Source organism: Pterocles gutturalis, unplaced genomic scaffold, assembly GCF_000699245.1.
Source record: "Pterocles gutturalis isolate BGI_N339 unplaced genomic scaffold, ASM69924v1 scaffold3306, whole genome shotgun sequence".
Classification (NCBI taxonomy): Eukaryota; Metazoa; Chordata; class Aves; order Pterocliformes; family Pteroclidae; genus Pterocles; species Pterocles gutturalis.
Window position 1 is genome coordinate 13,569 of NW_010097578.1, and position 26,327 is coordinate 39,895.

The 26,327-nt window shown below is 42.2% G+C and overlaps 1 protein-coding gene across 1 annotated transcript; it reads right to left on the reverse strand.

Annotated features, from left to right (window-relative positions):
• Nucleotides 1-517: 517 nt before the first annotated feature.
• On the reverse strand, nucleotides 518-26,327 carry LOC104464771 (creatine kinase S-type, mitochondrial). The gene is made up of 11 exons (XM_010077633.1): nucleotides 26,277-26,327; nucleotides 20,158-20,231; nucleotides 15,681-15,853; nucleotides 14,159-14,357; nucleotides 12,982-13,077; nucleotides 12,014-12,235; nucleotides 9,578-9,663; nucleotides 6,936-7,059; nucleotides 5,110-5,244; nucleotides 4,626-4,751; nucleotides 518-748 (listed from the first exon to the last, which is right to left on the reverse strand). Exons 3-11 carry the CDS (start codon nucleotides 15,830-15,832, stop codon nucleotides 629-631), a joined length of 1,260 nt encoding a protein of 419 aa, XP_010075935.1. The 5' UTR covers nucleotides 15,833-15,853; nucleotides 20,158-20,231; nucleotides 26,277-26,327; the 3' UTR covers nucleotides 518-628.

The following is a 26,327-nucleotide window of genomic DNA, read 5'->3' on the forward strand; positions in this document are numbered from 1 at the left end:
GAGGGTTTGAGATGATGTGGTAAAGAATTTTATGCGTAGACCAGTCCCGGGCAGAGAAGAGACAGCTCCCACGCAGAGTTGAGTCCCTGCTGACAGGTCAAGTGTTGGACTTCAGAGACTGAAAGCACGAGAAGCTGCGTACTGCAGTTAACTGCAGAATTCACCATGGTGTCCAAAGGTTGCTGAAAAAAAAATGAGCACTTCACAGCTCCTGTCCCTCGGGCTGGCAGATTTTGGCTGTTTGGACAGTCACTGGAGAGAAGTATGTGTGTGAATGAAAATAGGGTGCTCATAGGAGACTTCATAAGCATGGCCATAAGTGCAAATGCGGGATAGAATTAGAGGTTTGTGCTTTTTGTGTTACTGAGGCAGTACTTTACTTAACCACCAACTAAGAAAGAAAGGGAAGCAGTCCCCACAAAAGAGAGTACCAAGGTGGTTGTATTGGGTGCATCCCAGTAAACCTGCGTGAAGACTAGTTTCTGCCAGTGCAGGCAGGCATCTGAGGAGACATCAGGTGTCAGGTAGTGTTTTATTACACAAGATATTTATACAGAGATATACAGGGGCGCCTTTCAGTCAGAATGGCAGCCATATTTACCATCAGTTGCCACCATCAACAGCAAGATCACTTCCTGCCAAACTGAGGCAGCGGTGGTGGCACTTTGATGTCTTGACCTCTTTCCAGTTTCTTCTCGCAGTCAACTAGATAGTTGACCCCATCAATGACAATCTGGACTAGCTCCACCTACAACAAAGAAGAAAATTGTAATAATAGATGCTTTAGCTAGTGCTGTTAATAGACAAAATGAAAATTGGCTTGTACTGCAATGACAGCAGGTAACGCTCTAAGTAAGGAGTGTCATGGCATAGAGATCACACACCCTGTGCCACAGGGATTGTGGGTCATGCTGGTCCAGTGCAAACCCATAGTAATTCCCTTCTGTTTGCCCTGAGTTGGACTGCTAGCAAACAGATACTTTCAAATAGGAGCCCTGAAGTTATTTCCACCAAATTCTGATTCTGCTTGTATTCCTAGAGGAACAAAGCAAACAAACAAATGTCCTTACATAAAGAGAGACATATTTCAAATGTGACCCCTGTGAGGGTGCAGGATCCTCCCCAGATGCTTGCTCAGTAGTGCCTGGCACAGCCAGGGGTGCCTGTCTGTTGTGTTCCCTTCACTCAACGTACAAGGATGAAGAAACCAAAGCAGCAGTGCTGTGAGTGCTCAGCATCCCCGGGCAGTTCTTGGTGAAGCAGCAACTGCTGTGTCTTCCCAGCTCTCAAGCCCGTGCTGCCCCTGTGCTTGCAGCAGCATTTATGTGTGCACAGAGTCAGACAGAAACTAACTGGGATGGTGGTGCAAGAAGAGGAAGACAGAAGCTTATTGCCCTGATTCACACTGGCCCTGAATGCTGCCGGAGGTACAGGGTAGGAGTCCTTCCCGTGTCTAGGACTGGGAGGATGGCAGGACTACCTGCTTGGCCATGGCCATTTGGACTGCGTGAGGAAGCTCATCAAACCAGAGTCTTGTGCTTCTTCATAGGCATGGCTCAGGACCATATGTTCCCCTGCAGATGACCATGAACCCTGCTGCAATGATTCATCAGCAATGGGGAAAGATGTCCTACTCATTCTGCCAAGCACGCTGGCTTCGCTGAGGTGGTTTTGCCAAGCCCAGGACCCACATCTCTGAAGCAGAGGCACTCATCCTAAACTTGTGCTGGCTCTGCCATTATCCATCACTCCTTTGTTTGCAGCTCGATTTACACTGGCAGGCGTGAGATTAGCTCCAGGCCCAGAGCAGCACCAAAATTTGCAATTCTATATGGCAGGGGGTAGTAGTGTTTTTGTAACCTTTTTCAAAATTGATGAAGAATACAAGGTGCCTTGTCCCCCGCAGACTTTCTTCACGGGCAGTAACATGCGAGGACCATAAGCCCTGTGGTATTGTTAGCCAGCAAGCTATAGCGCTGATGTTTCTTAATCTTCATTAGATGGTTTATTAGCAACCTTTAATGACTGACTTGCTAAAACCAAATGCGAAGGCTAAATCCCATTGTCTCTTTATTGTGACATTCACCGATTTTCAAGGGATTTGTTTTTACTATAAAGCATTTCAGTGGCTTAGTAGTTTATTTTGTTGTCTTTTGCAGACCAGCTGTGTTGGAAAATCAGAGGTCTGAATTTGCAGCCTCCAGGAGAAAAGGAATTTCATATTAAGTTTGCATTGACCAGTAACTGAAACAAAGCAAAAATACAAACAAATTTATCTTGCACCTTTGGGAACATAATTCAGTTTTGCAAACACATTTACCATATAATGGGATTTATTTTATTATGTGCTGAAAAAAATATGCCTTATAATAAAACATTTCTAATCCCTTGTGTTTGTCTTATTTAGATTTCAAAATCTTCAGGGTAGGGATTGTGTCTTGTCTGTTGGCTTAATCCTTTGAATCCTTGCTGTATGAGGCATCACTGACTTCAGAGGAAGTCTTAATTTAAGCAAAAATTTGTAGGCTTAAGCCATCTGTCAGTAGAACTCATATTAATTAATCATGCCATGTAATCCTTTTGTATTATTAGTGTTAGGTTAGTGTAAAGCACACATTATGATGTTTCAGGTATTAATAAGTGTCTTTGTCACATGCTGGGTTTGCAGTTAATACAGCTTAATAGTTGTTCACTCTTATTTTTTGGTCTAGATCCCAAGGAACATAGCTGCCTACATCATCTCCAAAATTTAAAATTTCCAAGCCCCTGTCCAAATGCACCTTAGCTATGAAGGCATTCAAGAGCATGTCCAAATAAGAAAGCACAGACCTGACTTGTCTCTGTCCCAGTGGCAGAAAACCCAAGGTGAGCGAGGAAGGGAAGCCAGCTGGCTGGCAGTGGACCAGTTTGAATCTAGTTGTAACCCAGGTGAATTATCCTGGGGTTATATTCATGTTATGGAGACCTATCAAGAATCAGGCTGAACTCAAGCATTGGGCGGCAACACCAGGACCAAACTACATCCGTATCTAAGCTGCCAAAGCCTCTCAGTGCTGTGGTGTTCGGGATAAACACACCTTGACAGCATGCTTTTCTTTGCAATTGAGTTTCAACTTGCAGCAAAGCCCCCAAGGTAATTAATGATTTTGCTGCTGGGCAGGTAGGCAGCCCTTCAAATCCTGACATGTACAGGCAGGTTGGCATTTGAGCCCAAATGATGTATGGTGTTGCTATTGGAGAAAGGGGCTCCTCAGCAGACATCAGTCCCACCAGGGTCAGTTGACCACAGCTGAGAGGTTACAGCACACAGCTGAGGGGTGAAAGACATGTTTGACAGAAGGTTTGAGCCTCTGTTTCCTATCTACTATCAGAGTGCTCAAATCACTGGACTTAGAGGGTCTTGCAAGGTAAATTTTCACCTCTGTTCTTGACATTGCCAAGGGTGAATACAGCCCTGGTCTCATTGAGGAAAGGGAAGATGTAGTGACGCCACGGGACTTGCAGCCTGTGACCTGCAGTAAGGGTTTGGCTGAGGCAGAGATAGTGGGAAGAGGCTGCAACTCTTTGACACAGCTGTTTCTTCCCCACCCTCCAGTAGATTTGCTCTTAGGAGCTGTTCTGCTTTATAAAATACTTATATATGATACTGGAATGAGGTCTGGGACCTGAGTCTCCCAGGAAAGCAGCAGCACCACCAGTCTGTAGGGTAATTTCTACTCTCTCGCACAACAAATACTCATTCAAACTGAAATAGCTTCAAAACAAATGTCTGAGAGGAACCCATCTCATTGTAGCCTACAGCCCAACAGAGCTGACAATTAAATCCTTGTCCTGATTTGAACTGAGCTCTCCTGCGTCCTCTGCTTAGTGCCACACAGGACACGTGAAGATGGCACCAACTTCTCCTCCACAATTATTTTGGAGTTTAGAGACCAGCCTTGTCCTGCTGTCTTTGGAGAAAGTGTATGACTCTGAATACTAATAGGAACACAACACCTTAAACCAGTTGTGCTTTCAGTGCCTGATTCCCTGGGTGGGTTAGGACCCCATCCCTGCTTCTTTCACCAACATTCTGCAGCATGCAGTAGGTGCTGCCCAATGTGTAGTACTTGTCTCACTGCCCAGTGTACAACTTACAAACCTGTCCCATGTCCAGCACTGCAGAGACCACCAGACACAGATCTCATAGCTGGGCACTCAAGCAGGCAGGCAGGTCTAAGACTTTGTGCTAAGAACCATTGTCCTGAGGGTCATCAGTTAGCAAAGCCAAACCTTTCCAGCACCTGTGTGCTCTTGACATGGTGCAAGCAAGTCAACATTTGTGGAACTTGCTTAGGGTTGGTTTTTTTCTGTTGTTGCCATAACGGGAATATTTGTCAAGCACTTCATGCATATTAATACTTTTTCTTTGAGTAAGCATCTCCACTGAACCAAATTCATCAGGAGTAAAAACTGCCATGTCTCCATGGAGGTCAGCAGAGCGAACACAGCCAGAGGAAAACTAACTCTTACCAGTACAGATCTGAGCTTTTTAGCAAGGAGCGAACACAGCCAGAGGAAAACTAACTCTTACCAGTACAGATCTGAGCTTTTTAGCAAGGAAAGAAAAAAAAAGAACAGGTTACCTCTGAGCGACCCATGCGGTCCAGATTGGAGATATCATACACATCTGCTACAGCTGCTGTGTCCACTCCACCAGTGCCACGCTTTTGCAGACGCAAGTTCTCCAGGATCTTTGGAAACCTGGGATCCTATTGGAAGAAACAGGTTTGAGTTTATTGTCTTTTACCCCCCGTATTGTGCCAAATTGTTGCAATGCTGTTATTCATCACTTAATAGCAGGTCCAGAATGACAGACAGAGATGGATAGTTTTCTCAGTCCTTGGATTACAGCCTGTCTTGGTGTCTGTCTGATGAGTAGATGAATTTCCATAACAAATACTATAATCTGCAGAATAAAATTGTGCTCAATTATTCGTGCATTATCCCTGGGACCTTGTTAGACATCATGCTCAACATGCAGTTGCTGTAAGCTGTCATTTTTCATTTGTTCCTTTATAAATCAGAAGAACTGATTTATGTCACCGGCCTTCTAAATGACTTACGTACCTTGCTAAGCTTGGGCAGCTTAACATGGACTCCAGCACGTAAACCAGTTCCCAGGTTGGATGGACAGGTTAGAACATATCCGAGACGCTCGTTCCACATGAACTCCCAGCCCCGTTCTTTAATTAATCTTTCCACCTATGATAGGAAAAAAAAAAAAAAGCAAAAAGAAAAGGGCAGCATACAAATGTCTTATTTTAAGATGTCTGCTTATAGCTGAGATTCTTTTCACCATGTATCTGTGTTGATGATGGATGTCACTAATGCCAGTGGAGTTGCATAAATTTACACCTGAGTATAGTCTGATTTGGGTCTGGTGCAAACATTTGCATTCATCAGTCACCAAGATCCCCAGTGCATATTACAAGGATATTTTCATGATTTTCTCACAACCGCTGGCTTACAGGTTCTTTGTCACTTTACCACAAAGCTCCCTGTCAGTTGGTTTGGTATTAGCCTTAGCACGTGAAGCCATATCTTCACATAAGAATTAAGGCTTTTGCCATGCATTTCTAACCTTGGTATTTTTGGAGCAATGTTGCAACACACAAGCCCAAAGGACTCAAACACTACAAAGGAAACAAAAGGAGCTGAAGCTGAGTTTTGTGTAATTTTCAAGGTGATGCTATGACCCTCAGGGGATGACACTTGACTTCTAAATGCCTAATATTAACAGCCACCCTTCTATTATAAGGAGACAGCATACCTTGTATGTAATACTTTTCATTAGTAGATCTCTGACCAGATTAGAAAGGAGAGTGAAATAATTATCCCCAGAAAAATCACAAGGGTCTATAGACCTTTGAATAGACTGGTACTCTGATCACTCATCCACGCTTCCTGGACTTACTTCTGTGATCAAAATACAGTTTCAGTTCAGTTCTTTTCTTCTCCAGAGGAGAATCAGATACATAACCATCTCATGCTCACAAGACCTCTGCAGATACTCCCGTTCTGCAGGAGGATACAGAATAAAGGACTCTCCTAACATCATTTCTATATTGTGTGAGGACACCAGAATTGATGGTGGGAAGCTAGACGTGATTTCCTGCCTTAGACACTTGAAACAAGGAATGATGTGGATGAGAGCAGTGGAGAACAGTGTTTGGCCACGTCACCTGTTCCACTGCATCTTGCTATATTGCCCGTGGGACAAAATAAAATCCTCTTTCTCTACTAAAGAAACTTTTTCTGTGCCAGAGCAGTATGCCTGCACAGCCATACCTGGGTTGTCTAGACAAAACTGTTTTAACCCACATGCCATCTCATGAAGGCTTTTTTAATCTCTGTTAATAGCTTAGACCAGAATAAAATCCCGGAGCCCTGGCTATCAGTCCTTAGAATTTTAATCATCAAACCCCATGTGTCCCTAAAAGTGGCAGTGATTCAAGGGGTCCTAAACCCTGAGTCCTGTGCACAACCTCAGCAGCCTCCACTCCACTCCCAGCATCAGGGATGAGAACCAGGAGCCTGAGCCAAATAAATTCTTCATTCAAGCACATCGAGCAATCCAGATAAAATGCTTGATTTATGAATTCCCACAGCCTGCATGCACAACATGGTAAAAAAGGGATATTTCTTTAGCCAGCATGTGCTCAAGATTTTAATGGAAAAGCTACAAAGACTTTTTATGTATTTTCCCCTGCAACTCAGCTAGCAATTTGCCCATGTTTCCTTCTTTAGCTGCATTAGTTTGGGTTGCTATGTGGACTGGTGTTGCTTCATTTTGTTGCTCCTGGAGATGTCAGTTCAGTATGAACCACAGCAAAGAGTGCTGACAACAGCCCAACAATAAACAAACAGGAATAATAAACTCATTGAGATACTACCTCTTTTAAACCACGGCAAAATCTTTCAAACACCCGTTTCATGTTGCCACCCTTCTCCATGGAGATAACCCTGGTGTGGTCCTCTTCATTAATCCAGATGAGAAAAGTCTTGTCATTGTTATGCCTGGTTGAGAGGTGGGGGAAAACAAGAGTATCTTTAACAAGACAAGCCCTGAAAAATAATTATCAATATTCTTAGTTTCATTGCAGCCTTTCAGGGCTATGGAGAGGTTAAGCGTGACAAAATAGTGTTGTTCTGCAGAGTTAGGGACTTGACCTGCTTTCACAGTTGGATCCCTCATGCCAATGGTGTTACAGAGGTTTCTTGGGCACAGCAAGAGGAGCAGTTTTTTCTGATCACATCGTGCTGCCATGGTGCTGAGTGAGGTAAAATGAGTTGTCCTCTAGCACAAGCACAGCTGGGAGGTGCAGCAAAGGGAGAAGCCAAGCTCTGCATCCTCTGTCCCCAGGGATGGTTTTTATTGTTCTTAGAAAACTGTGCAGCTAGGAAAAAAACCCCTTAACATTTACATGCTGCTGGGGACCTAGCAATATGGCCTTACTTAATTGTATTCTCCGCTAAAGCAAATTCCAGTGCCCTCTGTAGCACTTGGTAGCCCTGGATTGCCATATCAGCTAAGTTATGTGTCTGAGGACAGCAGCTGCATGTTGCTTCCAGACAGCACATTAGCAATGCTGGCTTGTCAGTCAAGATAAAAATGCCTAAAGATACCCACTCTTGCTTCAAACACATCAGTCATGGCTAGATTTATTAAGTGCTGAGTCAAACCTGAGGTCACTCTTCCTGGCTTCTTTCTCCACTCTCTCTGTTTTCTACTACAGCCTTTCTACAGCATGTAGAAGGTGATTGATGGGATCAGGCTCATTTGTACAAACAGTGGAATATTACCAGGTTTGAAACACATGAAATTTGAAAGTTAAAGTTCACCAAGAGCCTGACTTGCAACTGGTCTTTTACTGTGGCTCACTTTTTTTTTGCACTTGGGAGTTTGCCAATGCAACACTGAGCAGGTGTAAACACGGTGTGCCCTGACATTATGGTCACCCGAGGTCCCGTTGCCTTGTCTCCGGTCACGTATAGATATTCAGTGAAGAGTTTTCCAAACAGGCTGAGGTTGGCCTGACTCAGCTTCCTCTTTAATTAGCTAAGCCTCCCCATTGCTTTAAGGAGTGCTGAGGGAGGCTACACTGAGTGCATTTAAACTGTGCCATCACTGATGGTGAGGTCAGTGGGAATGGTTCTGCAGCCCATAACAGGAACAGGATTGCCTTTGTTATAAGAAAAATCATTTCCAGAACCTGCAGTCTTTTTGACAACAATTTATTGCAAGAGAAAGGCAGGTTTTTGAAATGTGGCTTACTGAAATACTTTCCAATCATACTACTTTTTTTTATAGTACACCTGGTATTTCACCTGCAAAACAAGCCAAAACACAGGTAGGTCTGTTTTATTCAGGAGATCCCTGGACAGTATTTATATTGTTGGTACTTTTCTCCTGTACATTAGTAGAGACGATGAATGGAATGCCTCAAATTTATCCTTTTCCCCTTCCTCAGGTTTAAAGAGGCACTGGGGATCTAAGGTGAAGCTTGTTGAAATAACAAAATCCTCAAAGATTTCCCACAGGCCATCATGTTCCATCTGCGATCAGGTTTCACAGTGCCTGCTCCCCAACAGAAATCATGTTTAGCTCATCACAGTAATACTGGACATGCTTCTGACTGTGATCCAGTATAGTCAGATACTGCGTGGAGAATAGTTGGGGCTTTTTCCACATGAAGTCCCATCCTCACTGAAGTCCTGAACCTGCCTTGGGCAAGGAGATAGGCTAGGCGACTCCTCAGAATCCTTTTTAGTCTAGTTTTTCATAAGTAAAGCATCCGGTAATGCCTCAAATTATACCAGGATGGATGCAGATGGAATGCACTCCACAACTGCCACATCCCCTGCTAGTGGGTGCAGGCACTGATCTGGAAGCCATTGTGACTTTCTCTCCCCAGAAAATGCTGTATTTGGGCACAAAATACATCAGGTGTGTTGTGAAAGTCAAATCCAACCTAGGACAAAATAGGAAATTCAACTTCAGTATCTCCTCTTTGTCCAGTTTGTTTGGAAAGAAGGGATAATTTTTTAGCTCTGGGAATTAAAATAACATTCTGTCTCTTTACAGCGAGGAAGGGGACAGGAATTTGCAATGCAGTGTTCTGCAGCCGTGTGGCTGGTGGTTCCTAGCTGACAGCGTGACTACAATCTGGTGTTAGACCTGCTTTTGTAACCTCAGTTCTGTTGACTGCATAGTGATTCAGGGGCTATTTTCCAAATCAAATTTTTATGGAGATAAAAATCCAAAGAAGGAGCCATGCCTATGATACTGTATTGTGTGGATGACGTTAGTGATGGCTTCTTGAATATAAAGGTGTTGTTCATTACTGGATTTTGTTTGTTGTGTTTTGTTTTAATTAAGCAAGAAAGCTTTTTTTTTTTTTTTTTTTTTTTTTTAAAGCAAACTGAACATGCTGTGAGTATGGGGACAGAGTGGCTGCGAGGTTAGGGCAAGCAAGGAGGTTTGTAACACAATCTTTGAAACACAACACAAGCCTCTGCATGTCACACAACATACCAGATTCCTCTGGCATCTGGCCAGTCACGTGCCATCCCAGCACATGTTAGCAAAGGGGATACTGGCTTATCAAAGAGAAAATGATCCTGGACACAGAAATGGGGCCAAAAGGAGAGAGAAAAAGAGAGAGAAAACAAAACAAAATTCAAGTTGATTCAAGGAAGCAGTGTAATGCTGTCTAATACATTTTATGTGAAGGCAGTCAATGTACAAGTACATCACATAGTACAGCTTTTGGATCTGGTTCATTCTTCTGAAAACTAACAGCACTTTACTCAGGTGATTTTCTTGAATCTTGCGTATTCTCACTGACATTAGTAAGATGACTGTGTTTTGCCAAAAACATTTTTCGAATATAGGGAGGACCTAATAGCACATACACACACCAAAGAGTACTCTGGAGGCACCTGACTGATTTTTTTGCATATAGACAGATTTCAGGCTAGGAGAAGGCAATGAGTTCTTAAAGATTGGGGGGGGAGGGGGGAAAGGCTAGTTCTGAAAAGGTATTTCTCTAGCACAGAGATTTAGCAATTTATTCTGAGCATGAAGTCAAGGTAGGTAGGAATTAAATCAGTGCCAAGCTTGACCTTTTGAAATAACAGACATGTTCTGTTCCTTAACAGAGATGCTATTTCTGAGTTAATAAATGTAGCCCTTGCTGGGCCACTGACTTGCTGCATTCCAGATAATTTAGATTTTCTTTTTAACTGAACTGTTTTTTTCCTGAAGCAAATTTGATTTTCATGTGTGTGCTGAAAAATTATTAGTTCTTAATTCGTCAAACACTGCCATATCAAATGGTGTGTGAGGGTTTTGGGAGAGGGTTGTTGGGTTTGTTTTGTTTTGTTTTGTTTTTTAAATCTGGGGTTTAATGAAGAACAGTGAGGCAAGGTATCCATAATAAATACGACATGGTAGGCAAGTTGATGTGTTTTACTTCTTTTTCCCTGTAGTGGAGAATTTTAGGTGTTCAGCTTTGAATACCCCGTGATGGACATGATGGAGCCAAAACCCCAGTCATGCAGAAAGAAAAGTATAGGGTTCTCTTTGCTCATCACAGGGACACAACATTTCCTTCCTCAGCTTGCTCCACTCAACAATTTTGCTTGAAAGAAAAATTCCCCTTATTGCAAGAAAACAGCTGAGCACTATTAGTTTCCCTTCTGTGCACATGGCCCAAATCTGCAAAGTACTAACTGCCTTCTGTGCTGAATGCCATTCAGCAAGCACTGATTTGATCTTACAGAGATAAAATGGTGCTTATTAAAGGCTGGTGGAAAGCCTGATATGATGGAGGTCCAAGGTCCTGAAGTACTGGAGGAGGTAAGCAATGGTATAAGTTAAAGATGGAATCTGAGTTTACAACATTCAGTGCCCTAATTTCTGTAAATGTGCCATAAAACCAAACAAAACAAGGTGAAATGCTGAATCAGTGAAGTCTATTCCACTTCCCAAAGGACTTAACTTTGAACCGTGAAAGAATTACATTCTCCATGCTCCTATTTCAGCCTCTGCTTTCAGAGGAGCTCTCTCCTGCTGGAAAAGGCAATGAAAAACCTACAATAGGTCATCAACATCTTGTCAACAAACATATTACCAAGGACATTCAATTAAAAAAGTTACTGACCTTACATAAATTCTCAACTCCTGGTTAATTCAGACTGTGACACCTAGTTCCAGGGTTATAAATAGTTATGTTACTTCATCAGCTCCCTTTTGGTTGATGTTATGGATTAATGTGCCATGAATATAGCTAACAGGGTACAGCCATTCCTTTGGATATTTAAAATGCACATTCAAGGTTTGTTTGACATGTCACATGCTGTGACAAAATCCGTGATGAAAATCCTTGTCTTTCCATCTGTGTGACAATGAAAACTCTCGTTATGGGCCTGATCCTTCAAGTCCTTAAACACAGTTAAAGGACTGGGAAAAGGTCACCTGGGTGCAGTTGGCTACAGCCATTTTGGGGAAATTAGCATTAGTGTAGTTTTGACATAAAGAATTTACAACCAAAGCCCCCCACCCCAACAGTCCAGAATACAGATAATACGTCATGCTTATCTCAATGTAATATTTTTAGTTAGAATAATTATTAATATAGAAAATATCAATCTTTGCTCAAGGAAATGACCAAGAAAATGTCCTGAAATTATCTGTTATTTGTCCAAAGAGGTGGCAGCAGCCAAGTATATTTAATTTGACAACAGATCTTGCTATCTGGAATAGAACTCCACGTTTTTGGACCTGCAAAGTATGTAGTTGGTGGCTTATTTGCCATTATACTAAAAAGATTGACAGACCGTTAGCTACTGGGTTAATGGTGTGATTATCCTCCTCAGCTACACAGGAAAGCATGTACCCCAAAGAAAGATGAAAATGAAGATAAATGAGAGTAAACGAAGGTGATGTCAGCACTGGAACTATACTTACATCAATAAGCTGCTGCTGATCCCTCTCAGACATATTGGTTAAGCTGTAGTACTTTCCAGAGAGGTCTCCTTTCAGCCCAGCGAGCGCGGTCACCACAACGTTCTCCACCTCTCTCCTCTCTGCCCTGGTACAGGCAGGAGGAAGGCTGAGGCCCCGGATGCTGCGGCCGGTCCGCACCCGTGATGAGAGGACATAGCGCTCATCAAATTGACCCTGGGTGATCTGAAGGAAGAACGTTTCATTAGTTCACACACGGTTCCCCATGTTGTACTCCACCATTAAAATAAGAAAAAAAAAAAACCTAATCTCATCGTACAAAAAGAGAGATATCTTTCTGCCCAGGCATGACGACATCACAAATGCTCAAGACGCCAGAAGCCCCTCAGAGTTTTAGACACCAGGAGGTTTTTTTAAGGAACAGTAGATTTCTTTGACTGAATAAATGTGGCAGAGTTACCAGCCCATCCTTCCTGGTTGGAAAACATAAAGGAATCTGAGTGGCTTTTGGAAACACAGATATGGGGAGAGGCTGGAGGCCAGGTATGGAAGATCCTTTGAAAGAGGAAAGCCCAATAAGATGCTAAAACACAGTGTAGCTGAACTATGAAGGAAATATTAAACAGCAGGTAAGGTCTGATCACGTGTATGTGGGTGTAGTGGAGTCAGCTCCTGCTTTCATTCCAGCCCTTAGACACACAGACTGTAAGCTCATGAACAGACCAACAGTGCCAAGTGAGACTGTGGCCCAAATGCTTAGGACAGGTGAGACTGATCCCTCTGCTAGGAGCAGGATAAGAACGCAGCTGTCTTGCTTTTAGGGCTGTGAGCAGCATCCTCCTTTCCTTAAACCTAAAATTACTGTCTTTGGAGTTGGATCAGGAAAAATAAAAGTACTATTTCATGCAACATCATTGCTGTAAGAAGCAGCCCTGAACCTTTATTTCTTTGTTATTTTATTTCACTCCTACCTTGGATGCATCCAGGTCTGTGTGATGCTTCATTGTCCGGGGATCATAGCCATTATGTCTCGCTTTAATGACAGGGTCAAAAATCTCAGCAAACACCTACGGAGTCAAGAGAATCTAGAAAGAGTCTGCAGCATCACAGAAATGCTTAAATGCACCGGCCTCAGGCACAGGAAAAGTCCTCTGGCACAGGCTCCTGGGGGACAGGTGTAAAGGGGACTTTGCAAATGCAGACAGGGCTAAATATGAAGAGGAGTACTTTTGACCTAGACAGTGCTCTGCAGTGGTTGTTCATCGTCACAACAAAAAGAAGGTACAATTGCACCTTACTTAAATACAAGCTTACCCTAGTTACCACAGACAGGTATTGGATGTGGTGGCAACCAGATTAGGTTTCAGGATGTATCACCAACACAAACACACACTCAGAGTCCCCCGGCAGCTTGCCTCTTGTGTACAGCTCATGCAAGAATACCCTATGTCTTCACTGACATACGATACTAGTCCTCATTAGGGCCACTTGGCTCAGGTGTGTCAACACCAATGACTACCACACCTTCATGCAGATAAGAAGCAGTGGCACATCTAAGTGAGTAAACTGAATGACAAGAGCTGATAGTCCAGAATGCCAGATGTCCCAGTCCACCCTCAGCAGCCCAGTGTTTGGGATGTTGTTAGGAGATGGTATAATAATAGAATCATAGAATCATTAAGGTTGGTACCATTGTATCATAGACTGAAGGAAGCAGACAACAGAGGTCAATAAAAATAGGATTTTCTTCTCTTTTCCTCTTCTCATTCCAGAGGTAAAGAAAGCTGTCCATCCTAATGCTGTCAGTCTTCAGCTTTCTTCATGATCCAAAAGCTGTGGCTTAATGATGTGTGCCACTTCCCAGAAGATATTTTTGTCTTTTGTACCTCCCAAGCAGGTACATTTTATTCACTTAAATTGCACAGAAAGGGCACCTGTATTAACACTTCATGTTCATGCATTTCCTAACGCGGAAGAGTAGGGAAAACACCATTTGTAAGCACACGGCTTGCCCCTTCTGTACTCACTGGGATAGAATTTATCTTGGGAGAACATACCCTACCGGGCACCTGTTTTCATCTAAAAAGCTCTTGTGAACAATATCAGGAAAACTGAACCCAATACAATAGTATTGTGGAAATGTCTTACCTCATAGCATTCTTCATCACCTGCAACCATGCCCACAGTTTTAATGAAAGGATGGCCAGGATTGTCAACCCCGGTTTGGATGCACTGGTCCAGGGTGTATCCATTGGGAGTCATCTTGTCCCGTAGCCGAGAGTAAATGGCTGGTGTGAGACACTCAGCCATGCAGTTGTTATGTTTGCGGAGATCAGGATAATCTGCGCTGAAGAGAAGAAGAATCCCAAGCAATTAATGTGGCACCTTTGAAGAATAACCCTTGCTAGTTTGTGAAGCTGTTAAAGGGATCATGACATACAGACTACACTGCATGGTTTAAAAGTACAATTAGTTCATGGTTTATATGTTGCATTGAATTTTAGGAAGGGAGGAAGACTGAGGTCACTGAAAGTACCCCGTGTTTCCTACTGGTGGGCCACCACACTGATGGGCAATTGCAGCTTTCTGCTACTTGGGGCCATCACGGAAATGAATCCCAGTGAGCCTGAAAGTGTACTAAGTTCTATTAAAGCTCTGCTGAGACACACTCATTCAGAAATAAAAGATCTCTAACATTGTTTTTTTCAAGTAGGAAGGGAATTAAATTTATCTTAAATTCTTTGTAATCCAGAGCCCAGGTGCTCTCACAGCTTCATGGACATTGGTGGGATTGTCTGATCTGTGTCAGCTGGGAAGCTCATTCTTCTACAATATCTGGGTTTGCTTTAATGGCATTGTTATTTACAGAAAGCTGCATGGTGTACTAAGCCAAGGAAAATGAGGATATCATGCTTTAGCAAGGCATTTTTGCAACTGAGTTAGACCATATCTACCTTGTACTGGTAACGATTTGCTTTATGCACAACTGCATTATTTCTATAAGAGTATATTTTACTTAGGATACTAAGGATACTATTCACTATTAAAAAAAAAAAAAAAAAAAAAAGTCTGTCAGAGCCTGATCCGTATTGTTTTTCACAAGTATGGCCAGCAAAGTCAACCTATACATAAAAATAACTGTAATTAGTTTCTGCTCATCAGCCAGCCAGTTTGTAACAGAATTAGGAGTATTTCAAGTACAGCGGTTGTATGTGAGGTTTCTTGACTACTTGCATAATGAAAATATTTTCACATTTCCTCATGGTAGGGTCCATACAATTAGCCAGTCCAATAGGTTGAGCTGCAAAACTTTTGAGAGCTGATGAGATAAAATAAGGACTAATTTAGTGCTCTGCCTAGAATTTGAAACATTTTTTAGGTTTGTCATTATTTGGAATTTTTTTTTTTTTGAGTGTCGATGCTGTCATGCATCCCCACTTTATGGTCTTGAAGGGCATTGTTGATGCTACCTAACACTGGGGTTATTAATAAAGGGTGCTGGTTTTCAGGTTGTCGGTCTGCACAGCCCATGGACAGACACAGATGGTGTGGCCGCATGAGGACTCTGCAGCTTTGATGGAGATCTTCTTCCTCCATAGAGTTAACCATTGCTCCCAGCCCAGTTAACAGGATGCTGTGCTCAGCTGACTGCCTAACCCCAAGTGCTTACCTCGGAGGGAAGAGCTTCCGTTTTTCATGAACAGCAGCCTTCACATTTTGCTGGTTGAGGAGGTACCCGGTGGCTAGCACCCCTGTGCCTGCAGCTGCAAAGAGTGTAGCAGTTGCACGGCCAGCCAGGAGACGACAGAAGGTGCTAGCCATTCCTCTCGGAGGATATGTTTTCTGGAAAAAAAAGAGAGGCTAATGTCAACCTATAAGTCCTCATACAGTGTGAAAGACAAGTAAACCCTCACTTTTAATGGTAGCCCTGTAAAAGAAGAAAGTTATTTTTGTTATTGGTTTGTACTTATGTAGCATGTTCAGAAAAATGGCTGGTACGTATATGTGTTATTTCTATACCTGTAACTTAGGTAGGGTTGGAAAGCAGTTGAATTTTTTTTGGTGCTGTATTGAGCACACAGTTCTAAACCCAACACCCTGAATATTTTAATTGCTTTAGAGATTTAAGGCCATAACTGAACCCTTTAGCTTGCTTCGTAGCAAGAACACATTACACAGAGACATCTTTTCAGTGGCCAAAAAGGTACAGTAAGGTATAGTCACATGTGGTAGGATGTGGCCTTGGCTAGGTTGTTCCTTTTGGTGCTATCACCTACAGAAACTTCTGTGTCTTTTTCATGCTTTCTTGACTTGTTAAGCACTTTGTGCTTTTTCTTCCATAGAATAAAGTTGGACTTGAACTCATTCATCATCATGGGAAGGAGAATATGTTAGGGACCTAAAAATCCTCAGTGGCATGGGAAATTGCAATAGAAGTCAACACTTCACTGCCTTTTCCACTATGAGAATACACTCCATCAAGTGGAGCTAGTGGAAACAAAAACCAAAACAAAGGTAGGCAGCTCTTCACTCTAGTGGTCATAGACTTATAAAACACCTTGTCAAAGGCTGATGTGGGTGCAGTAAGTGTGCATGGCTTCAGCGAGAGATTGGACAAGCATGTGGAAGAGAGATTAGGTGTGGTCTTCAAGCAGGCGAAAGAAACAGGCTATCAGGAAAGACAGACCAGTTAGAGCAGGTCCAGAGAAGGCCACAAAAATGATCAGAGGGCTGGAGCATGTCCTGTACAAGGACAGGCTGAGAGAGTTGGGGTTGTTCAGCCTGGAGAAGAGAAGGCTCCAGGGAGATCTTACGGCAGCATTTCTATACATAAAGGGGGCTCACAAGAAAGATGGAGAAAGACATTTTACCAGGGCCTGTAGTGGCAGGAAAAGGGGAAATGGCTTTAAACTGAAAGAGAGTAGATTTGGACTGCATATAAGGAAGAAATTTGTTATGATGAAAGTGGTGAGACACTGGAACAGGTTGCCCAGAGAAGCTGTGGATGCCCCATCCCTGAAGGTGTTCAAGACCAGGTTGGATGAGGCTTTGAGCAACCTGGGCTAGTGGGAGGTGTCCCTGACCATGGCAGGGGGGTGGAATGAGATGATCTTTAAGGTCCCTTCCAACCCAAACCATTCTATGAATCTGTGATTCTATGAAAATTCCCTGGTTTTTGGAAAATTAGTATGATCTATTAATTTTTCCCAGCAGCATGCTCATAGTGCAGCTATGGGTTTGGGATTGTGTCCAGAGTACAGGAGATCTCAAAGTATAGCAGAGAAAATTGTATGCCTGAAGCCTGAAGAAGACAATGCACATTTTTGGTTCCAAGAATCAGAATTTGACTAGTATTGCCAGTGACTGCAAGTTCTTTGGGAAGATGTAACTCCTGTTTAAATAAAGGACACAAATTCCAGTTTGTGTCATTGACAGAAGCTTATCCTTAAAACTGGACACTGGTAAATCATACTTGGGAAATGGGTACGTCAGAGTTACAAGGAAAGTTTAATTTTCTCCTGGGATATGCTGCTTCAGTTTCTTTTTCAAAGTTTCAAAAAATTTGATTGTTTATTTAATCTCTTCACCATTCTTTTGGAGGTTAAACTAAGCACCTCAAAGCATTTGGGTTTATTTTTAGTGAACAAAGTGTTCTAATGTCCAATAATTTTCATGTAGATCTGGGTTAGTTAGCCCCAAACCCTGTAATTCGCTGCCTTCCTTTTCCACTCCTGTCTAAACACAAATGCAATGTTGCTTTTATATCATCTTTTTTCGTAAAAAGATCTTCTCATCTGCTTGCATCGTTTTCTGTTGCAAAGATCATCTTCTTTGTACTTGAGTCACACACATGAGATGAGAAACACAGATGTGTCTCAAGTTTGCGAGTCACTTGTTTCATGCCCTGTATCTTGTTTAAACAATTTTATACCTGGATTTTATTGTTGTGTCTCCTCTGTGCCTTTGAAACGCAATATACATTTATCTAACTTCTCTTCCAGAGAAAGGTGCTGACTGATTGACAGAAATTTCAATATTTTTTCACTGTAAGGTTTTCCCTAAAACAGCAATGGGGAGAGATGACACAGGGAAGGCATTTTTTTTTTTTCCTTCTCTGTTAGGAATACATTGCAATTTCCTCAGCTATTCCAAGTCCTCAAGAATTAGTTGCACAGCACTAGAGTATAATGAAATCCGTGCTGACACCGGGCTGGGACAAGAAGCACATCATTGACTGTAGCCTTATCTTATCTCTGAGAGTGGCTCCCCTCCATCCATGAATTCCTTTAGGTGAGTTGCAGGACAGGCTCTTGTGACGGCAACAGGATTTCTCTCTCCCAAAATGCAGTGGGAGAATGTTCGACTGTAAATCAAAATCAAACATGAGGTTTGTGATGGAGATTTTTGTGCTGCTTTCTTTTCTGTGTATTTGGCAGGTGGTTGTTGTGCTTTTTCACAGTATAGGATGCCCATCCTACACTCTGGAAATATTTGCTTATGACTAATCTGCACAGAACTATTATTTTTATACTGAAGTGTCTGAGAAACAATGCATGTATTTTCATAGCAGCTCTATGTATTTATAGTTCTGTTTCACAGCTGCCATCTTCACTGCAAGGAATTGGCTGGCAGTCAAAATCCTGTCCTGACACTGAGAAGCTGTATACAAATCCCCTTGCAGACAATGACATTATGACTTTAATGACCCCAGGCACTCATAAGCATCTCCACCAACCTGGAGAGCTTCTAAATCCTGTGTCACTTTAAGGGACAAATCTGGTCCATGCATCTTATTAAATTAATGGAATCGCGTGCAGTTTGTATTTACAAGGAAGCGTGAGGCACAACAGTATAATTATAATGCTCCAGAAATAGCAGGAGCAGTGCACATGGTGACTACACCATGTACCACAGCTGAACAGGTAAAGCTAACAGCCTCAGACAGGTCATTGTATTCAGCCACCTGCAAGGCTGCACTGTGCTGTGTGCTGTTTTCACATAACTTCCATTCCTTGTGCTAATGCAATGCGACAGGAAAGTCCCAGCTATGGATCGACTGGCTGCATATTTTTTCTAACTTTGAGCCTTTTCCAATGACCAAGGATGCACAACAGATAGAAGCAATGTCCCAGCTAGAAAGTTACTCTCTGGATCAGCACAATGTGTTCTGGGACTGGAAGGTAAGCGCAGCCTGCTCTTCAGTAAGCACTTGGCATTAATCTGTGCTGGAGGAGCTGAGAAGTACAGGGGAGCTCTGCAGGGGTGAAGGATGCTAGAAGCTGCTCTCTGTGATTTCTTTGGGAGACAAACCTGTGCTTACTGAAGCTGATAAAAGCTAAATGTTGTTCAGCTACCAATTCAGTGCTTGTTGCATCCTTTCGCTTTGCCCTTGCAACTGGTATTGGACAAGATAGCTCCTGATCCTGAGGGCAGCTGAGCAGAACAAACCTCCTGCAAAATGTGGTGTGCAAACAATACCCTGGGAGAATGCAGATAGCTTGGCATCCTTGACTTTCGGGCTGAACTACACCATGTGCCTGAGGCATAGGGTTGTAAGAGAAATCATAGCCTGTGAACAGAAAGAGAAATAAACCACCTGGAAAAAAGAAAGAGATGAACCAGGAAAAGGAACCAGTTTGAAGCAGCAAAGTCTTCACTGGTAACTCAGATGGTGAAGGCTTTGTGCCATGGCTGATCTGGGAAATACAGGGATGTTGTACCTTACTTCTTCCACTGAATGAGTGTGAGTGCTGCCTCCTCACTCTTATGCATGCCTTCGACTGGATGTGCAATGCTGAGCTTTAATCCCTAAAGCAGACCTTCTCAGCACGGACAGTTTCATTGTCCCCTCCTCCCTTGTCCAAGCAGCATCAGTGGTTTTCTCACCCTTTCAGGGTCTGATATATTAAACAGGTCTCCTGTACCTTTGGGACAAAATGACTGACTTTTGGACATCTGATCAAAGCCAGAGTTTATGCTCATGAAATTCTTTTCTTTTCTGAGTTTCAGTAAAGTCCCATAACACAAGTATTTTTCTTGTTGGCTATGTTATCTTCCATTGTGGCTGTACGCCTTGTCCCCCAGGACATTCTCGCTTTATTGGATCCAGAAAGGTTTCCCTTACCCCAAGGCAGGCTCTACGTTACCTGATAGATGCTTCTCTAACAGCTTGTAAAAGCCTCCCACACTGGAGATGCCACAGTCTGTGCACGTTAACTACCTAAAAAAAAAAAAAAAAAAAAAGAGCAAGATAGTTTGGGTTTTTTTTCTTTTTTTTTTTTTTCTTTTTAAAAACTAATGTGTAAACACATCATGTGTTACAATTTTAGCCCAGTACTCTTCATCCTAACATTTTCTTCCCCAGGCTGCACTTCTGTAAGCAGAAGGTCGTTTTCTGTCTTTACAAGTAAAGTGCCTCAGCTTTTTAAACCCAGTCACTCATGCAGAAAGGGTGACTCTGCAGAGAAGGTGACCTGACAAGCATCCATCATAACATCATGTGCTGCTGCCTGCAGGAACTGGGAAATGACAGCTGGCCTGATCTCCTGCTCCTTAGTTAGGACCTTCTGACTGCAGCGTGGCATTGCCATCACAGGGACCATCATTTGTGACTGTCAAATGCAAATGGTCGAGGGGAACATGAAAGTTAGAATTTCTTATAAGAAGGAAAACATAATCTGGACTGCTGTGGAAAGGTGACTGTAATCCTTTTTATCAAAATGGTGTAACTCCTAATTCAATAAACACCTCTTGCCACAAGGGTGAGCTGCAGTTCTGAATATAGACGCATATAATACTGCATATAAATGCATATAATACTGCAGCACAGAGCCCATGCTATGCCTTGCACAGATAGTCCATGTACAATCAAAACAGCACAAACAGACTTGCACAAAAACCTGGTGGTACAAGTTCAGCAAACAAAGTTTTTACATCATGAGGGTACATAATGAACAAGACACTGTATTTGACAGGAAACAAGACAATTTTGCTTTGTTTTTCACTTTCTTCTCCTCTAAAAATAGCATGATTTCTAAGTAGCATATTGCTTCAAAACAAACATTTCAAAAAGATCCATTTTGAAAGAGTCTGAACGGAATGGTCTCAAACTAAAAAAAAAATTCTCATCAAAGTTACTTATCAAATCTGACCTCAAATCATTAACAGATCCCACTGTTTTTTTCCCCACAGAAAATGTCAACCTGCCCAAACAGTAAGTTTGCACCATCACCACCTCTGTGGATTCAGAGAAACATAATTATCGCAGCCAAAGGTGTCGTTAAAGGCAAGAGGTTTTTCTAAGAACACTTTACCAGAAATACCATACTGTGATTCAGGTTTCACTGCAGGCTATCATTAGACCTCCACTTTCATCAGGGAAATTTAGCCACTGCACAGCCTAAAAAATGAAAGTGTATGCTTTTCTTTTGGAGGAGTTTCCTGAGGGTCTTCCCTTGTGCTTGTGATGATAGAAAATCCATTTTCTCCTAGATGCCTATGGTGCTACCATAGCACAGCTGGGAGGGTGAAAGAATAATTTTTCAAGATCAGAAGAACTTTTGTGATTATGAATTCAGGAATCAAGTGCTTGCCTGCCTGTGCTGATCAGGTGTGCTAGAAGGAAAACACCTGCATTAGGAAAACATCTGTCTTGCATTCAAAACTATCTAGAGAGTATGGCCTGGAGAAGACAAAGGAGTTCCAAGGGTTAATCAACGCGAGTTAAAAAAATAAATAAAACTCTTATCTAATTTCTGGCCTCCATTTGTTTGTCTTCAGTTTGAATCACTGACCTTTGTTATTACTTTTATTGGCTTGTTGTTCAAATTTCTACTCACTATTTGCTCCACATGTAGCTACTTAATAACTAGCTCTTTTTTTTATGTCTCTCCATCCATTTTTAAACATATTTTCAAATTTATTAATCAATCTTTGTCTCTACCCTGAACTCTTTCCATTTTGTTTCATCCTCAACATCCTCCTGATACCAGAATGGTCCTTTCATCCCAGTAATGGTCATACCCAGCACGGAAGTAGCAGGGTATCTCTCTGCTAAATAGCTTATGCATTCAGAGATGCTGTCAGCCCCTTGAGACCACAGCAGTTCACTAGAAGTGCAACTGGAATGCTTCTTAATAAGCAGAGAAGTTTTCTCCTCTGTTGTGGGATTCTGACAAAATATTCTTGAGTGGTTCCAATTACCAGTTAGGATTTTTGACTGAAAAATTGTTTCTCTACTAAGTGGTTTGTAGCTGCACCAACCTTGCAGAAGTTTCAAGTTTTTTCAATGCACCACAAGCTACATGTGAATTTGGACTTTATTTTGGTAACATGTAAGATGGAAACAGCTGCATCTAAACCTGAACTGATTTTTAGTTTCGCAAACATCTCTTCTTCAGTTGTCCGAACAAGGTCTAATTTCTATGGTATTGGATACAACACTTTTTTTGAGGTACAAAGCTTAATAATTTCATTTTATAGATTTTAAGGACATTTTTACGATTTATAGCATGAGACCTCAAACATGTGTCACTCAGATAGTACTCCGACTGCTTTTTTCTGAAATGTAATGGAAAGACACATTAAGAGTCAGACAGCTTCTTCCTTATCAATTTAACGATGTAGGGATTTTGGCACGTTGCATAAGAAATATTCAGAGATGTGATCTAAACTGAACTGTTTCAGTGTATGCCTATGACAAAGCTGGAGCACCACATATATTCTTTATCCAGTACAGCAGAAGCTGACACATCAGGAGACTCAGCAGTGCAAAGTGAATAAATGAGAACTGGTATTTTGCAGTGGGGAAATATCAGCTGGAGCCCGAGCTTGAGTCTGCAGAGTAGGACAGCACTGACCTTGTTGCAGGCTGGTGGGAAGATGAACAGGCAGGGAATATCAGTGAGAGAAGAGCATGAGTTTCTCAACTCCCTTAGCAGATGGCAGAAATACAAAAAATTGGAATTCATGGGCACTGTGGTGCCAGCCTGTGCTGTAACTGGGAGCACATGGCATCGCTGTCAGATTTCACTCACTGTCTCTCTAATGTGAGCGCCAAGGTTGCTGGCTCTCATGCAATGGTCGTATTGAAGTCGTTATCTCCTGCTTTTCCCTAACACCGTCTGGGCTGATCTGTCCTACTGTCACCCAGCACTTAAAACACGTCTGTCTTCCTCTCCTTTGCAGATAGCATGGTCTTCAGCAGTGCCCACCAACTGGGCATCCTTTAACTGACGAAGGTGGAGGGTAAAGATGTATATGTCTCAACTGGCATCCAGCATCAGGTGGACTTTCTACAGGTAAAGTGGCAGGGAAAGTTTTGGGTTTTTTTCTTATTAGTCAAGTGTGCTGCAAGTCACTTTGATGGCTCCCAGTATTTGAAACTAACAGCGTTACAAAACGCTTGGACAACTTGCCTTGCATATTTTCCCCTCATTATGTCATTCTGCACATACTTTGGATATTGGCTTTGCTTCATGATAACTAGTTAAGATGTCTTTTGTATGCCTCCAGGATTACACATGCCTTTTTCCCAAGGGCAGGGCATGACGTACAGATCAGTAGCTCTGACAGTGGAATTTGTCACTGTCAACAAGCCCTTCAGAGTTTTATTTCCAAGGTCATTTGTACTTGTACTGTCACTTAGAGAAGACAAAAATACTGTCGTATAGGAGAGACGAAGCACAGAGCAGTTGGCTCAGAAGCAGTTGCTGTGTATCCTCCATGCACCAGGTTCCCTCCTGCAGTGAAGAGTTTTGATTTATTTCTTACAAGTCATCTTGTCTTACAAGTCTGCAGTGGCTAATTATGAGGGGAGTAAATCCAACACTGACTTAAAGTAACAGCCACTAACCTGTACAGCATGTAGCGTTACGTGTCTGCAAAACCAAGGTGGTTTCATTCCCATTTTCTCACTACATCAGCACCATAAAGGGCAAACAAATTCAGAGTCCCCTTGGCCTTGCCTTTCCCAAAGCAATATTCTCATGCGCAGTGATGACTTATGGCCAGTGAATCAGCAAAACCTGTCTGAAAGATTATGATCTTAGAGGTCATAGCCTTTATCTCTCTGCTCTCCCCCAAGACATGCTCAACTACCTGTAACCAGACTTCAAGACATAAATATCCTTCCAGGAGTGTAATTTGTTTTAAAAACTGTATTTTAATACATGTATTACCTCCCATGCACAGATGGTGGAGACAAGGGTCAGCAGCAAGATCTAGCAGAACTCACCACTGCAAATCTGGTGCTGGCTGAGAAACAGCCCAAAGAATTCCAATTATCATTTAAGGCAGAGGGGCTGTTTGTAACCACAGTTTGAACCCCAGGATGAAAAAAATTGGAGAATGCCTATTTCAGGGCCTTACACCAGTTTTCCCTCTTATTCACAATACACCTAGATTAAAGCCTCTGTTAAAGGTGAAGGTACTCTCCAGAAGAAACATGGCTTTTGTCCCTCACCAACACAAAAAAGATCCTTCTTTCAAATCAAAGCTTAAGAAAACTCTGACATGGCAAAACTCCCCTTGCTGCCCTGGTCAGAGGCTGCAGAGGGTCTCCAGGACATTAGGTTCACAGCTACCCCTGTGCTCAGACTGCCTCAGCCGCATCCCATCGCACACAGAGATCCCGTGAGCTGCACACAGGTGAAGCTTGTGCATCCTTCTCTCGGAACTTCAGAGGAGAGTGAATCATCAGAAATGCAGAAACCACCTCTTTACCCCTTAAGGAACTTGCGAACTTTACTACTGCTTATAATATTTAAAAAATAATGCTTTTGCTATTAATTCTGTAGTTTCTTGATCTTCTTTTAAAGAGGAAGTTGTCAGCTTCGTTTTTTTCTTAATATATTTGAACACAGGTATTGTTTATCCTATATTTAATGCTAGGCAGCACATGGGCTTTTAGCCAAAGAGGGATGAAAGGTACAAGGGTTACAGTGACATTTCTAGAAATAGAACTAGATTAAATATCTGAACCATGTCATGAGAGGTATTAATTGCCACATCATGTGTTCCTGAGGGACATTTTAGAGGAAGGGCAGAGTTATAGCTAAAGTTCACATAAGCTCATCATCACAGATAATGTATACGCACATCTTGAAGTGTTAAGCTAATGGTATCACTGCAGTGAGCTGAACTTTCATGTGGTGGCGGGAGAAGGAGGCTGGTCTTTTATATTTGAGAAGTAATTTCTTCAAGTCATCCTTAACTGGAGCTAAAGCCTACAGATGCCAGTGGAAAGTTTTCACTGCCCATCTATGGAAGATGCTGGAACCTTAGAAACATCTGCAATAAATGTCACAAGTGACTACGTGCATGAAAGACCATTTTTAGATGCGCAGAAAACAGTTTACATTGCTCTTGGTTTGCTGTATCACTCTACAGGTTCAGAGGGTAAAATATAAAATAAAACATTAAAACTCATAAAGCAATATTGGTGGGTTTTTTCAGTTTCTCATAGCTCACCCTGAGCAAGACTCAAACCTTTTTGTTTTGAGTCTGGGTTTAAGATACAGTCTCCAGAGTGCAGAAACAATGCCGGTGCAGACATTGGTCTAACTGTGCCTCAATCACAGCATGGCATATCTCTATGAAAACTCAACTAAATTTCAATTGCTTTCTCCTTGTAATGCCAGAGGTCAGTGGATGGTTATAAAAATCTAATAATTTGGAAAAAAAATCCAAAATGATCTATCTGTGAATATATTCATATGAATAGAGCAGGCATGGAAAAGACTGTGACTCTCCATAGATCAGAAAACTATCCCGTAGTAACTACCCCTTACTAACAAAATGATTTTTGATTTCTATCAGCTGAAGGTCTGGCCATTCAGACCCTACCTGGTGAGCCTCAGAAGCCCAAATTCTCCTACCAAACCCCAACCGAAAACAGGGAGTGCTTGCCCTTCTGAATCAATCCGACATTCTTTTACAGGATAAATCCCTCATCTCTGCAGTGCAGAGACCTACAATCAAAATCACAAAAAACTTGTCGAATTAAAGATGTTTTCTCTGAACGCGTTACACATCTGCAAAGGGACTTATTTTTCCCTTACTTTGACTGTTACTTAAGGGTCAGCATTTGAAGCAGCTGCACAGTGGGCTGACACATTTTTTTCCTGCACCAAGTAGTCATGTGAATCCATAAAGTATAACCACATTACACCACGTCCTGTGGTGCTTTGAATTGATTTTTAATAACCCTCAGATTTGCAATTCTACCATTTGAGGCTAGAAAAGCAGGATAGGTAGTTAAACTGACCTTGAAGCGGAAGGTAGCGATGTCCTGCTGCCTGCAGCGAGCCCAGGGTGT